This window comes from Elgaria multicarinata, chromosome 10 (assembly GCF_023053635.1).
Source record: "Elgaria multicarinata webbii isolate HBS135686 ecotype San Diego chromosome 10, rElgMul1.1.pri, whole genome shotgun sequence".
Lineage (NCBI taxonomy): Eukaryota > Metazoa > Chordata > Lepidosauria > Squamata > Anguidae > Elgaria > Elgaria multicarinata.
In genome coordinates, this window is record NC_086180.1 from 56,747,227 (window position 1) to 56,760,525 (window position 13,299).

At 40.8% G+C, this 13,299-nt stretch overlaps 1 protein-coding gene across 1 annotated transcript in view; it reads left to right on the forward strand.

Annotated features, from left to right (window-relative positions):
* The window catches only part of CWH43 (cell wall biogenesis 43 C-terminal homolog), a 29,158-nt gene that overhangs the window by 10,698 nt on the left and 5,161 nt on the right, over positions 1-13,299 (forward strand). Inside the window, exons 6-12 of the mRNA XM_063135538.1 lie at positions 1,144-1,232; positions 4,390-4,644; positions 5,730-5,855; positions 8,369-8,448; positions 9,962-10,067; positions 11,486-11,621; positions 12,217-12,366. Of these exons, the coding sequence (XP_062991608.1) occupies positions 1,144-1,232; positions 4,390-4,644; positions 5,730-5,855; positions 8,369-8,448; positions 9,962-10,067; positions 11,486-11,621; positions 12,217-12,366 (942 nt within the window). The remainder of the gene's footprint in view (positions 1-1,143; positions 1,233-4,389; positions 4,645-5,729; positions 5,856-8,368; positions 8,449-9,961; positions 10,068-11,485; positions 11,622-12,216; positions 12,367-13,299) is intronic.

A 13,299-nucleotide genomic window follows, 5' to 3' on the forward strand; every position in this document is an offset into this window, starting at 1 on the left:
ACAATGCATCTCACCACAGTGGGGAAGAACTAGGTGGCCTGTGTGCCTTCTGTCCAGGTGTTAACTGTCCATGGGCAACTTTCAGTCCCTGGCTCTCCCTTCTCATGGTTCTTCATCCTCAAACTGGACTTGGATTGTGTAGCCCTTCAAATTGAAGTGTGTTCTTTGTAAAATAGGACACACGACCACCCTATATATCTGAAATACTGGCCATAATTACTAAGAGCTCATCAACTTTGAATTACAGGGTTGTTTCGTAAAAGGAAAAAGCTACAATTTTGGGAGGCAGCAAAGCTAGCTTGTTGTACTTGTCTGAAGTCAAGACATTTGAATCTAAAGGGGGGAAATCACTTGGTTTTTCTCTTATGGGATTATATTTTAGGTAATATTACTGGGTTTTAAAACCTTAAATGTTATTATTTCTCTCCATATTTCTCTGTGTTGAGCATTTAAAAGCTTTATAGGAGGGGCAGAGTAATTATTATACATAAGCGAATTTTTGTATGACTGTGAAATAGAACCCAGTGTGAGACTTCCCAGAGGAATGTGGCTCACCAGTTAGGAATAGAGGGGGTTAGTTTCCAATTAATTCCATAAATGGGTTGCAGCCTAGCCAGAGCCGGTGCTACCATTAGGCCAACAAGGCAGCCTCCTAGGGCACAGACCTCAGAGGGGTGCAGTACTGCCCTTTAAGGGTCACAGTTTTATACAAATTAGCTGTTTTAAGAAAAAAACATAATAAAAGGAAAATATAATAGTTCAGAAACTCTTCTTGAACAGCTGAATCGAAGTTAGCAATTTTGGGTGTGTGTGCAAGTAGCTCGCCTTGCCTAGGGTGCAAGCCTAGCACACAATTAGTAGAAGAGAGAAAGCCCCAGACACTGTAGCTGAATGGGTCCTCCTTCCAGCCCTCCTATAAAGTTGGGTATTACTTGATACAGTAAATGCTTTTAACAGGCTGGGAAATATTTAGCTAGTTTTGCCCAATCATTATTGTCAAAGCGCTCTTCAAATGCATGCTGATTTACTGACTTTGGGTTTTCTCTGGAGGAGAACAGAAGAATATAGTTTTGGCCTTGTCTTTGAGTTATTTATGACCAAAGTATGGTAATATTCTCTTCTCTCTTTTGCTTCAATGCACAGAGGTGCAGTTCTTTTAGGACTGGCTCATGGGCTGATGCTTTCTTTTTGGTCTTGGTCTACTCCTGCCCTTTGTGGTTGGTGCCTTATAGGTAAGTTTAAATGTGATGCACACTTGTCCTCAAACCTCTTAAAAGCCAGTTCATAAATAGGAGTCCAGAAGGAAGAACAGCATTCTGTTTTTGCTGAAATGTATGGAAGGCGGACTTGTACAATTCACCTGTGGTGAAATTAATGAACCCATCTATATGTTCCACTTCATCTTACTAGGGAAGCACAGAATTAATGGCATGTCACAGACATTTTGAACTGATGTGTGAACCACTTAATTTGGAGTAGTACTGCCAGTTCATTGTTGATACACCAGAGTAAGTGGTTTAAGGATTTGCATACTTACCTACAATTCCAGAGAGCTTCCATATTCATATTCTTTCTTATTTCAGCAGGTGACAAGAAGCATGCATATTTCCTTAGGCCAGCCTTCCCCAATCTTGTTGGTTTATTTTACTTGGGTGCAGTGACAGTGTTCAGACATTCCTAGGCGTTATGGGCTTTTCTATATGTTAATCTTCTGCATCTACTTTTGCTTTCATTGCACTAAGAGTGCTTCCTTTTCTGCTTTTCCACTACATAACCTCTAGGTGACACTGTGGTGTAGCAGAATAGTGCAAATACACAAGAGGAAATTGTGCTTTTGTTTGCCAGTCATAAATAATACCCCATTTTACCTTCTCTAAAAAAAATCACAGAAAGTGCTGTTTGCAAACAGAAGGGGGCTGAAACCTGTAAACAACTGCGAATAGGAAACGGCAAGCATGCAACAAATGGCTCATGTAGAAAAGCTCCCTAACCTTGATTCTTATAAATCCATTTTATGATCCAGTACAGAGACCACCTTTGTCAACTGGGACAATTTCACCCTCCTAGTGCTTCTTGACTTCTCAGCAGTTTTCAGTACAATGGGTCACCAAATGCTAGGCAAACTGCTTGCTAAATCTCTTTGGGGTCTAAGGGATAGTTGTAAAATTAATTAAATCCCTTCCATGGGATCACTCTCAGACTTTTTGGGGTGACATTATTATTCTTCCACCTGAGGGCATTCATGTACAAAGAAAGAATATGCTTTGCAGTTTAATACCTATATAAAGCCTCTGGAAGAGAATGTCCAGAGGTTGAATTCAGTATCGTGTGTTTATAGCATCCACCCAATTCCTTCCCCCCCTCTATCAAGTCAGGAACAGTGACTGATATGAATTGCATGAGTACAAACAGGCCTATATGATGATGATCCTACGTACATTTACTCAGACACAAGTCAAATTGAGTTCAGTGGGGTTTGCTCCCAAGTACATCTGCATAGGATTGCAGCTTTATTTATTTCTTTTATTTATGTCATTTATGTACCGTTCCACATCTCAGCAGATTCCAGAGTGGTGAATAATAAAGATAAAAAAGAATAAAACACCATATTAATTTTTTTTTTTAAAAAAACATAGTACCAATAAAAAAGTGGCTTGTCAACCATGGGAGGCCTCTTGAAATAAAGATGTTTTCAGGAAGTGTTGAAAACAACACAGTGTTGATGCTTGCCTTCAGTGACCGGGTGGGTTGATAGGACAGAAGATACTCTGGGCAACATCCATCACACAGGGAAAATTGTGTTTCCTTACTATTGCTTCTCCTCATTTCCTCATTCTTCCCAGAGGGGAAAGAGGAGTGTGCGATAAAATGCTCGTCTGATGAACCTCTCTGACTGGGTTTGGACAACACTTTAACCCATAATGGGTTAAATAAATGTGTTGTCTGTAAACTCTTTTCCAATCCATGAAGGTTTATTTACCTAAAATAGGCCACCCTGATAACCCATGGTCTGCAGTGAGGGTTATTTAATTCATTGTGGGTTAGCATGTTGTTTGATGTGCAGTTGGGTTAAGTTGCTCACCTACAGAGTCCCTGGGAAACGGAGGTCAAAAGTGCTACTGCCGCTCTGCTCCTCTTGGGCGATCTCTGTATCTGCCATCTGCCTAGCAACAGTTTGCACTGCCAGCTACTCCCTCTCCGCTCCTTTGGAAAAGCACGCAGCAACATTTCAAAGTCTCTTTGCCCACGTGACTACCTAAGACTTTCACAAGTGGGAGGGGGAGATTGTAGTACATCTCCCACGGATGGGCATAGCCACAGGGGTTTAGTTGTGCATCTGGTGCCTTCCACGTGATGAACCTGTGTATGAAATTTCCTCCCATTTCTGCAAACTGTCAAGGATTTAGCACCTCCTCCCCCATTTTTGTACGAAGGTGTTTTCACTCATGTAGAGTTTTAGTTGTGCATCTGGCTCCCCATGAAGGGAAACTGTGTATGAAATTTCCTCCCATTCCTGCAAACTTTCAAGGGTTTAGAGAACCCACCCCATTTTTGGTGCTCATGGCTGGTGATAAGGCTTGGAAAACCGGCATGGCAAATGGAGCAGTGACAGGAGGGAGGGTTAGAGTTGGATGGAAGGCAAAGGAAGCTGGGATACCTGCCTTCCTAGGCAGGAGGACTAGAGAGAAGGAGGGGCGAAGTTTTTTTTAGAAATAAACTACAGTGGGCTGTTTCCAAAATAAACCATCGTGGGCTAAAGTGACATGTCAACCTGCCCTCTCTCAAGTATCTTGGTCTCAAGTTGTTTAGGGCTTTATACATCAGGGCAAGGTCTACACTACTGCTTTAAAAACATTTTATAACAGTAGTGACAATTGTTAGGGCCTAGGACACACTCCATATACAGTTTTCAAAACATTTTCTAAGTGCCATATCCTGCCTGGTTACGACAATGGAACCAGTTACCTAGGGAGGTTGTGGGTTCTCCCACACTAGAGGCATTCAAGAGGCAGCTGGACAACCATCTGTCAAGTATGCTTTAGGGTGGATTCCTGCATTGAGCAGGGGTTTGGACTCGATGGCCTTATAGGCCCCTTCCAACTCTACTATTCTATGATTGTAGATCTGGCCTAGTACCAAAACCTTCAACCTTGCCAGGTAGAAAATAGGCATCCAGTGCAGCTCCCTCAGCAAAGGAGTTGCATGCTGAAAGGGGGGAGTTCCTGGCAACAGCCACACTGATGCATTCTGCACTAGCTACAGCTTCAGGACCAGCCTTAAGGGCAGCCCCACATAGAGCACATTACAGTAATTCAGTCAGAGCAGAAATAAACAGTAATTTCCCATGACAACATAATAAGAACATCATTTTTGTTGGTTTCTTTATAGGTGCAGCAGGAGCAGCTGGTCTGCTTGGCTTACAAACATGGTATGCAGCCATTGCTGGTGACTTCCTTGCTGTCTTTACAATGTGCATGTGGCCTCGCATGGCTGGATGCTTTGCTAGCTGTTTACATCCTGGAAAAGTCATGAGTGCAGCCATGCTCACGTTCGTGCTAGAAGTATTCTTCTGTGTGTGGTGTACAGCTTATAAATTTGTGCCCGGTGGAATTTATGCTAGAGAAAGCTCCCACATTCTTTTGGGTATGTTTGCCCTTCTTAATCAGGAGAAGTCATCAACTTTGCTTTGTTTGATCTCTGACAGCTGTAAATTGTAGTTTAGAACAGGTTCACAATCCTTTCCTATTTGCTTGCCCCACTTAATTGAAACCCAACATTTAAAAGCATCCAATAAGTCACAGAGGCTGTTTTTTCCCCCCTTTCAGGGTTGTATGAATGTAAGACTTAGAAGTTATGAATAAGTGTTTCCAGAAAAAATACTTATGCTTTGTATTCTCCTGTGGGAGAACGAAAAAGATGGATGGAACAATCCTAGGCATGTCTACGCAGTTCAGTGGGACTTACTCCCAGGTAAATGGGTATAGGAATGCAGCCATTAAGCAGTTCAGGATGAGATTTTATCCAGTAGACTTTAGAAAACAGAACAAGTATCCAGTCCTGCATGTTCATGAAACTAAGGCCAGATCTACACCAAGCAGGAAATAGTACTATGAAAGCTGCATGAAAGCGGTATATAAGAGGCAGGAGCCACAGCAAGCAGGATAGAGCACTATGAAAGAGGTCTATGGTATGTGTCAATGGGCCCCAACAGTTGTCAGTGCACTTCAGTACCGCTATAAAGTAGTAGTGTGGCTCCTGCCTTTTATATACTGCTTTCATACCGCTTTCATAGCGCTATATCCTGCTTGGTGCAGATCTGGCCTAAGTGTTGAAGGAGAACTACTGTTTATCCAGTTCATGTCTAAATCTCATTATCCATACTTGGATCTCATTGTGAGTCCCCTTTTCTAACAACAATAGAAGGAGACAGAATCGTAGAATCCACGTGTAGTTTGCATGGCCGGGGTTACTCTTTGAGACCCCGAAAAAGAAGCTTCTTTTTCAAGATGCCCGTCTCATCCTGCTGTTCACATTTTTTGCTTTAGTGTATGAGTACTAAATGAGGATGAGCTTTGCACATCTCTAAACTTTACTTTTCAACTACTATGTATTAGCAAGGTAGCAGATTTATGATGTCTTTGAATTAGAATATTTATTTGGCTTCATGTATGCAAGTTTTTTTAATCCACCAATCATATAGAAACAAGTCTGCATTGTTTTCATTACAGGGATTATCATGCTGTTTATTGTCATAGGCACACTAGTTGATTGCAGGAAAGATCTTCACTGTCTATTTGGAATAACAAATAGTCATAAGCCCCTCTTCAAACAAAGTGAAAAATACATCAAGTTATGTAAGTATGCATTTCCTTCATTCCTAAAAACAAACATCAACTGACTTACAGAGCATTAACTGTGCAGAGCCTGGGAATGTGTTCAGGTATTTAGGTGTAAATAAACTGTTAGACTAATGTTTAGACAACGCAGTCTAGAATTCTCCCTAAAGAATGCATGGTCACCTGTAATAACTGGATTATTGCCCCATTAATATCTTTGCAACTTCATTATGCTTGTTTATCTGTCCAAAAGTTTAGTGCTTTGAACTTATGAACAGACACGATGCAGTTGCAAAGTCGTGCTAATGTGGCAATAACCCAGTTATTACAGGTGAACATGTGCTTTTAAGCCAAAAATCTAGACTTCAGAGTTTTGGACTCATACCCTCATATGTGTGTGGAAAAATAATTTCTACATTTAGGGTGCAATCCTCTGCATGTTTAGATAGAAAAAAAAGTTCTAGAACTCCCAGAATCCCTCAGTCAGCATGCCTAGCTAAGAATGCTGGGAGTTGTAAGACTTCTTTCTGTCAGAACATGCATAGGATTGTGCCCGTACTTTACTGTTTTCTCCCCTTTCCTTAAAACTTACACTTTCAGGACCAAAACACCTAAATTAATTCAAAGAAGAAGAGTTAGATCTAGCTACAAAAAGCAAATTAGTGAGAAGAGTATAGTGATTTATGTCAGTTTCTAAAGGCTTGCACAAAAGAAAATATTACCAGAGGGTTTTCTTTTCTTTTCACTGGGCAGGGTTAATAGACCATGTAGTAGTGCTAGAGTGTAGAGACCCCTTTTCATGGCCCTGGAAAAATGGCTAAGTATCTCACTTTGTTTGGTAGTTTACTGGCTAAATTGCCAGGAAATAACTTTAAAAGCAAATGTAGTTGTAAATGTTGGCTATAACCTGGAGACTCCTCTGGAAAGTGAGAGCTGTTTTGGCTAAAGGGCATGCCTGTCCCCTTCCCACCCTTGGTTGTGTATGTTGCAATCTAGGTGTCTGTATATCAAAAACCAAAAACAATAGTGATCACAGTTTGAGACAGAGAAAAGCACAGAGATGAGCGAGCTTCATTTGGACTCTGGGCTTCTTTAAATGAGCTTTTTATAGCATGCTTATGACTGGCCACTCACGGATGTTTCCGGGTGGGTTACATGATGCTGTAAACAAACAGGATGTTTCCTGTGGTATTCCTTTTTTAAAAAAAAACACCACACCCATAGATAAGCTGGAATAAACTCCTAATGGCGGGATATCAGCAGTGAGTAAAGCTGACATTGCACTATAAACTTGCTGAGGAAAGACTTTCCTTGCTATCGGAAGGAGAAGAAGGTAAAATGCCTCCTTGCATCAAAAGGAGATGGATCTGGCTTACTCCCAAGTAAGGGAGACCCTTCATTATGCTAGATTAAAGTTGTGCTTATGATTCTTCTTCATTTTTTCTTCTTTCTGTTAGTTTGTGCTAGTAGTTCCCCATGTGTCTACACAGAAGTAAGTCCCATTGTGTTCAATGGGACTTACTCCCAAGGAAGTGTGCCGAGGGTTGCAGACTTATAGCACATGACTCTCCCCCTCCCCTCTCCTTTGCACACATGTCATGGATGGAGGCGTTGTATCGAAACATGGCTGCTGTTTAAAGGAGCCCTGGGGGAACAGCAGAAAACTTCCCCCTTGTCACCCCTCTCCTCCTGTCTAATGCAGCCCATGCAGCCCATATCAGTTGCACCAAAAAACCAGGAAGCACAACAGCCCTGGGTAAACAATGCAATTTCCCTTAAAGCAGAGATGCTCTCTGTAAGTTAACAGCATTTTGGGGGTATTGGGTCTCTCTCTCAAGACCTGATGTGCAAGCACTGGACTTTGGATGTCTGTTGGAGTGCCTGAGCTGTGCCTCTCAACCTATGCTGACCCTGTATATTTGTAAATAAATGCAAACATTACAAAACATCAATAAGCCTCCAGCATCCTCTTTCAAACAAATGTTGGTAAGTTCTGCACCCCGAAACTTCTCACTGCTCAGAGAGGTAGGGTAAGTGTAACAATATCAGAGACCATTCTACAGTTTGAAGCAATAGAGAAAAGGAAGAGAGGAGGGAAGGGGTGCAATACTGCCTCTGCAAAAATCTGTCTTGTTATTTCTTTTTTCTTTTTGGTTACATTTATAACCCACCTTTCCTCCAAGGGGCCCCAGGTGGTGTACATGATCCTCCTCCTCCATTTTATCCTCATAACAATCATGTAGAGTAGGTTAGGATGAGTCAGTGACTGGGCCAAAGTCATCCAGTGAGTTACATGGCTGAGTGGGACTTGAACCCAGTTCCCAGTCCAACACTCTCATCACTACATCACATAGGCTGTCTTGTTTATTGTATTACAAAAATTCTGCTATGTTAAATTCCTGTCATGCTGCTGAGCCCTGCGTTTTTTGGTAAGCTTTATATTTTTTTTGAAATCAGTTTCTTATCATGCTCCCTTAATATTAACATGTCATGTTCATTTCTCTCTCTCTCTCTCTCCCTTCTGTTTCTAGTTTTGTGGCTGTTTGTAGGTGTAGGCTTATTGGGATTAGGATTGCGATATAAAGTTTATGAGAAAAAACTAGGCCACGGAGTAAGTAATTTGCTTCTTCTGTATCTATTTTAATGTTTTATGTTTTATAGTACATCCTCATGTGCATCCAGTAATGCAGAAGTAATATTTTGGGATGGAGTGAATGGAACTGTATTCAATACTTATCATCTGTGAAGCTTTAATTGTACATATTAATCACAGTTCCGAGTTCTGCAAGACTTCAATATGCAGTGCCTTTCAATGGAGCCAGTTCACATATTCAACCTCAAACCATCAAGTGATGAGAAATCAAGTGATACATATATGGATGGATGAACCAGCACATAGACAGATTATCTGCAATAATTTAAAATATGTTAATTCCCCTAAATTTGCACAAGGATTAGGTCATATTTTGTGGAAGAAGTTCCTGTTTTGATTCTCCCCTTATTTTTTCTTATTTATATCTCATTAACAGTGTATATGATACTTCACAGATTTTTACAAACAAACAAGACAGTTCCCTGCCTCCAAGGGGTTACAGTGGAGAAGTCAATAGGAGAGGGAGATACAAAAGCAGCACAGGATGAATGTATAGAAATGCAGTTACATGTTTTTTTGGCTTATTTACAGTTTGGGATGAGAATCAGGGACAAGTGAAGCAGTGGTTTTCTGAGCATGTCTAAATTTTCTAAAAATCTCTTTAAGCTTCTCTACATGAGCAATTTATTGCACACTCTTAATTGGCCATTCACGGAAATTTGTGTGTACATTACATGATACTGTCAACCTCCAGGAAGTCTCTCGTGCCTTCTTCTGGAAATCTCTCTAACACACGCACACAGAGTTAATCTGGTATCTAAAATAATAGTAGGATTAGTTCTGCCACTAGATGACACTGTTTCCTTGAGGTTTATGAAATGTTGGCCAGACGGGAAGGTTTCAATTACAAATCATCGGAGCCTGCAGTGAACTTGGACAAGCTGGGGGGGGGGGGGAATGCCTGTTAGGGGGCTGGTTCTTTCCTTCATGTAGAGATGCTCTTTGAAGCCTATTTCTGCTCGCTCCCACTTTCAGTTTCAACCTGGTGTTTTTTTTTGCTTGTTCAAACAGGAAAAGTACACATTTGAATGGGAAAAGTGCTAATTTCTGTTGGTATTTTTCAAACGTGCACACTCCCTCACCCCCATGAACTAAAGTGTGAAAATGTGTGTGGGGGTGTTTGGTGGTGGTGGTGGAAATGTGCATTTCAAAATGCTTAATTTTCTGCCCTAAAAAGTGGTTGCAAATTCAGGAATTTTCAAACATTTCTTAAAAAATAGCCCACCTGCTCATATTCACACTTTCTAATGAGAATTGGGGCTAATTCTTTCATTTTGTGTGAACTTGTCCCGTTACCTTCCTATTACCTTTTTGGACACGTATTATGCTTTTACAAATTCTACCAGCATCTATAATGCTATCAGCCACTTTGTGTTCTTTGGTTACTGAGAGGTAATACGATTATTTTAGTTAAATGCTATGAAAAGAACCCAATAGCATGTTTCTTTTTTTCTTTTCACATTCTCTATAGCTTCCAAAGAAAGACTTCTCGGCCTTGATTTGGCCATTCAGGTTTGGCTATGATAATAATGGATGGTCTAACCTAGCGCAATCAGCCATTCTGCTAAATCAAACAGGTACTTTCAACAACAGTAAATTGTGCACCGTATGGTTCCTCCATTGCACAGTAGAAGGCTCTTCCGTTGGTGACAGAGGGAAAGGGAACTTCTTCTGTTAGGAAATATGAGTTATTAGTAGCAATGGAAGTTATTGCCCATTATTTGGTTCTGCAATGGGAACTACCTCCAGCCAATCATCAGCTATCAAATGGTGTCATAGGAACAAAGAAAACAGCCTTATGCCAGGTCAGACTATTGTTCCATCAAGCCCATGATTGTCTACTTTGACTGACAGTGGCTCATCAAAGAGTGTCATCAGATGAGTGGTTCATGGCACGCTTGCTACTGCCCACTTACGGATGTTCACGCATGCTTTAGACGACGATGTCCGCCTCCCACGTCTCCCCCCTGCTTCTTCTGCTTGTCTTTCCATCACAAAATAGACCCCCTTTAATCTGTTTTTTTTTTATGGAATGTGCCGCCATTTTCTGCTGTGTACAGGAAAATGCCCCTTGAATGGGCCACATGGTCGTTGCTGTGGCTTCTTTCTCCCTCCACCCCCCATGTAAAGAGACTGTCACTATTTTGGGACAGCAGCAGGAGGCCATAGCGATGGTAGGGAAATGCAAAAATCCACTAATCTGATGACACTCAAAGTCCCAGTCAGACTTCTTTTTTATGACCTGCTACCTGATCCATTTAACTTGAAATGCCAGGGCTGAAACCTAGGACTTTCTGCATGCAAAGCGTGTACTCTTCCATCGAGCTGTGTTCCCTTCCATTTCAGATGATATGGGAATAATACAGCAGATAATGTTGAATTATTGTACTGAGTTCTTGTAAGGATTATTGAATGTATGTTAACACTCTGAAGTAACATACAAATGCTATTGGTGTAGTTTATTAATTACTATAATTAATGAAAGGCAGCCTATAAATATTTTAAATAAATAAAATTATAATGCTGTGTCCATTTTCAAAGGCAAGTTTGTACTGAACTCGAGGAAGTCATTTGCGTAAACTAAATCATGGCAATATTGATTTTTCCTATTAAAACTTCCATTACCCTTCACATAAACTAGCATTGCTGATGTTTGGTGGAACCAGCCTCAGTTATTCTTAGAGCAGACCCACTGAAATAAATGGGGCTTGTGTTACTCATCACTAATGTTTCATTTATTTCAGTGGGTTTACTCTAAGAATGACAAAGTCTGGGTCCAACTCAGAATGTTTTTCCTTTGCATATTAAAATCCATGAGCCAATGCAGAGATGGAAGGGCAAATAATGTACTTCAATGTTCTTCTAATGGGAAGCAAATTAAACAGTCAGACTCCCAAATTGTTATAGTCTAGCCTTAATTTTCACCTAAAGGGAAATGGCTTACTGAAGATTTATTAACATGGTTACAACTTTTCAAATCATTTTTGTCTCTCAGGTGCAGATTTTATCACTATTGTGGAGAGTGATGCCTCAAAGCCATTCATTGGCAACAATGATCCAACCATGTGGTTAGGAGAAAAACTTGGTTTTTATACAGATTTTGGCCCAAGTACCCGGGATCATACTTGGGGGTGAGTGACTCATTTGGTTACAGAGGCACCATAGGCAATTGAAGATGCTGACATTTTATGTATTGCAATGGGAATGCTCTTCTGTTGTATGAAGTGAAGGGACTCTCTAGGCTTTACATAAGGTAACAGATAGAGATGGTGGTGGCTTGTGACACACACACCCCAGCTACTTGTCTAGGGATTGAAGGCAGGGCCGACCCTACCATTCGGCAAAGTGAGGCAGTCATCTCAGATAGCAGATGCTGGGAGGTGGCAGCAAAATGTTGGAGGTGAGAACTGTGGGTACGCTGCCTGCCGTATGCCCCCTAAGAGAGCCTGCTGCCACCTTCTATGGTGGTGGATTCTGTCCCATCATTCACCAGCGTTGAGGAAAAATTCAACTTAATCTTCTAGATGTTTTCCCCATGACGTCATGGAATGTAGCCTTTTCCAGAGCATAATGCACAATCATTCCACGTTTTCCCCACTTTTCTTTTCTTTAGTCCTGCAACATTATTTATTTATTTATTTTATCCTGACTTTTTTCTTCTTTCAAGGAACCCAAAGCTGCTTACATGATCCTCCTCCTCTCCATTTAATCCATTTTATATTGCAGGATGATGGTTCTGTCAAGGTACCCGATTGTGAAATCCAGACATCATCTTCTCCCTTCCCCAGAGGGAGAGATAGCACCAGCCATCTCCATGACTGTGAATTTCACAGGAAAACTGGTGGATTTTGTGGTTGCTCATTTTGGGAATGAAGAGTATGTATGAAAATCACTTGCATGGACAGAAAATGAAAGTGTATAATCTAAGCAGTAGAGTCGTATTATTTTTGTTTTTGTTTCAGCCACATCTGAGAAAATATTTTGATATAGGTAATGGATAGATATCACCCAATACTGATGATGAGAATAAGTAACCTGGTGCCATGTTCATTGAATAGTTGATAAAAACAATAGTGAAGTGAAAATAGGCAAAATAGACTAAAAGAAATAGAGGATAGTGTTTAGGGACTCAGGTTTGCTGTATGTTCTGGTGAGCCATATGATTGATTAATGCAGCCTTCCCCAATGTGGTGCCCTCCAGATATGTTGCATTACAATTTCCATTCTCCCCAGATTGCATGGCCATTGGCCATGCTGGCTGGAGATTATGGGAATTGTAGTCTGTCCAACCATCTGGAGGGCATCAAGTTGGTGAATACTAATGCATAAATTTCAGCACTTCATTAGTGATTAAAGCTGTGAACTGATTCCTTTTGCTTTGCTTACTAGACAAATAAGCTCCATTTTATTTTGTTTTCACTTTATTCAGTGTCTTATGACAAAATTATCCTGAAAGTGCTTATGATTGAGGTATTGAGGCTAATGGTGTTTGTTCATGATTAAAATGGATAGAGCGTTGGACTTAGATGGTGGAGAGCTGTTTTTATTTTATTTATTTATTTATTTATTTATTACATTTCTATACCGCCCAATAGCTGGAGCTCTCTGGGCGGTTCACAAATCTGTACTCAGACATGAAGATCACTGGATGGTCTTGGACATGTTTTCAGCCTGGCCGACCTCACATGAACGCAATAAGGATATAAAACGATAACACATACCCCATGGGTGAAATTTTGAGATCTTTAGAGAAAGGCTGGCAGACAAATGTGATCAATAAGAAAAGTCATGGATTGCTGCTGGTGTTAG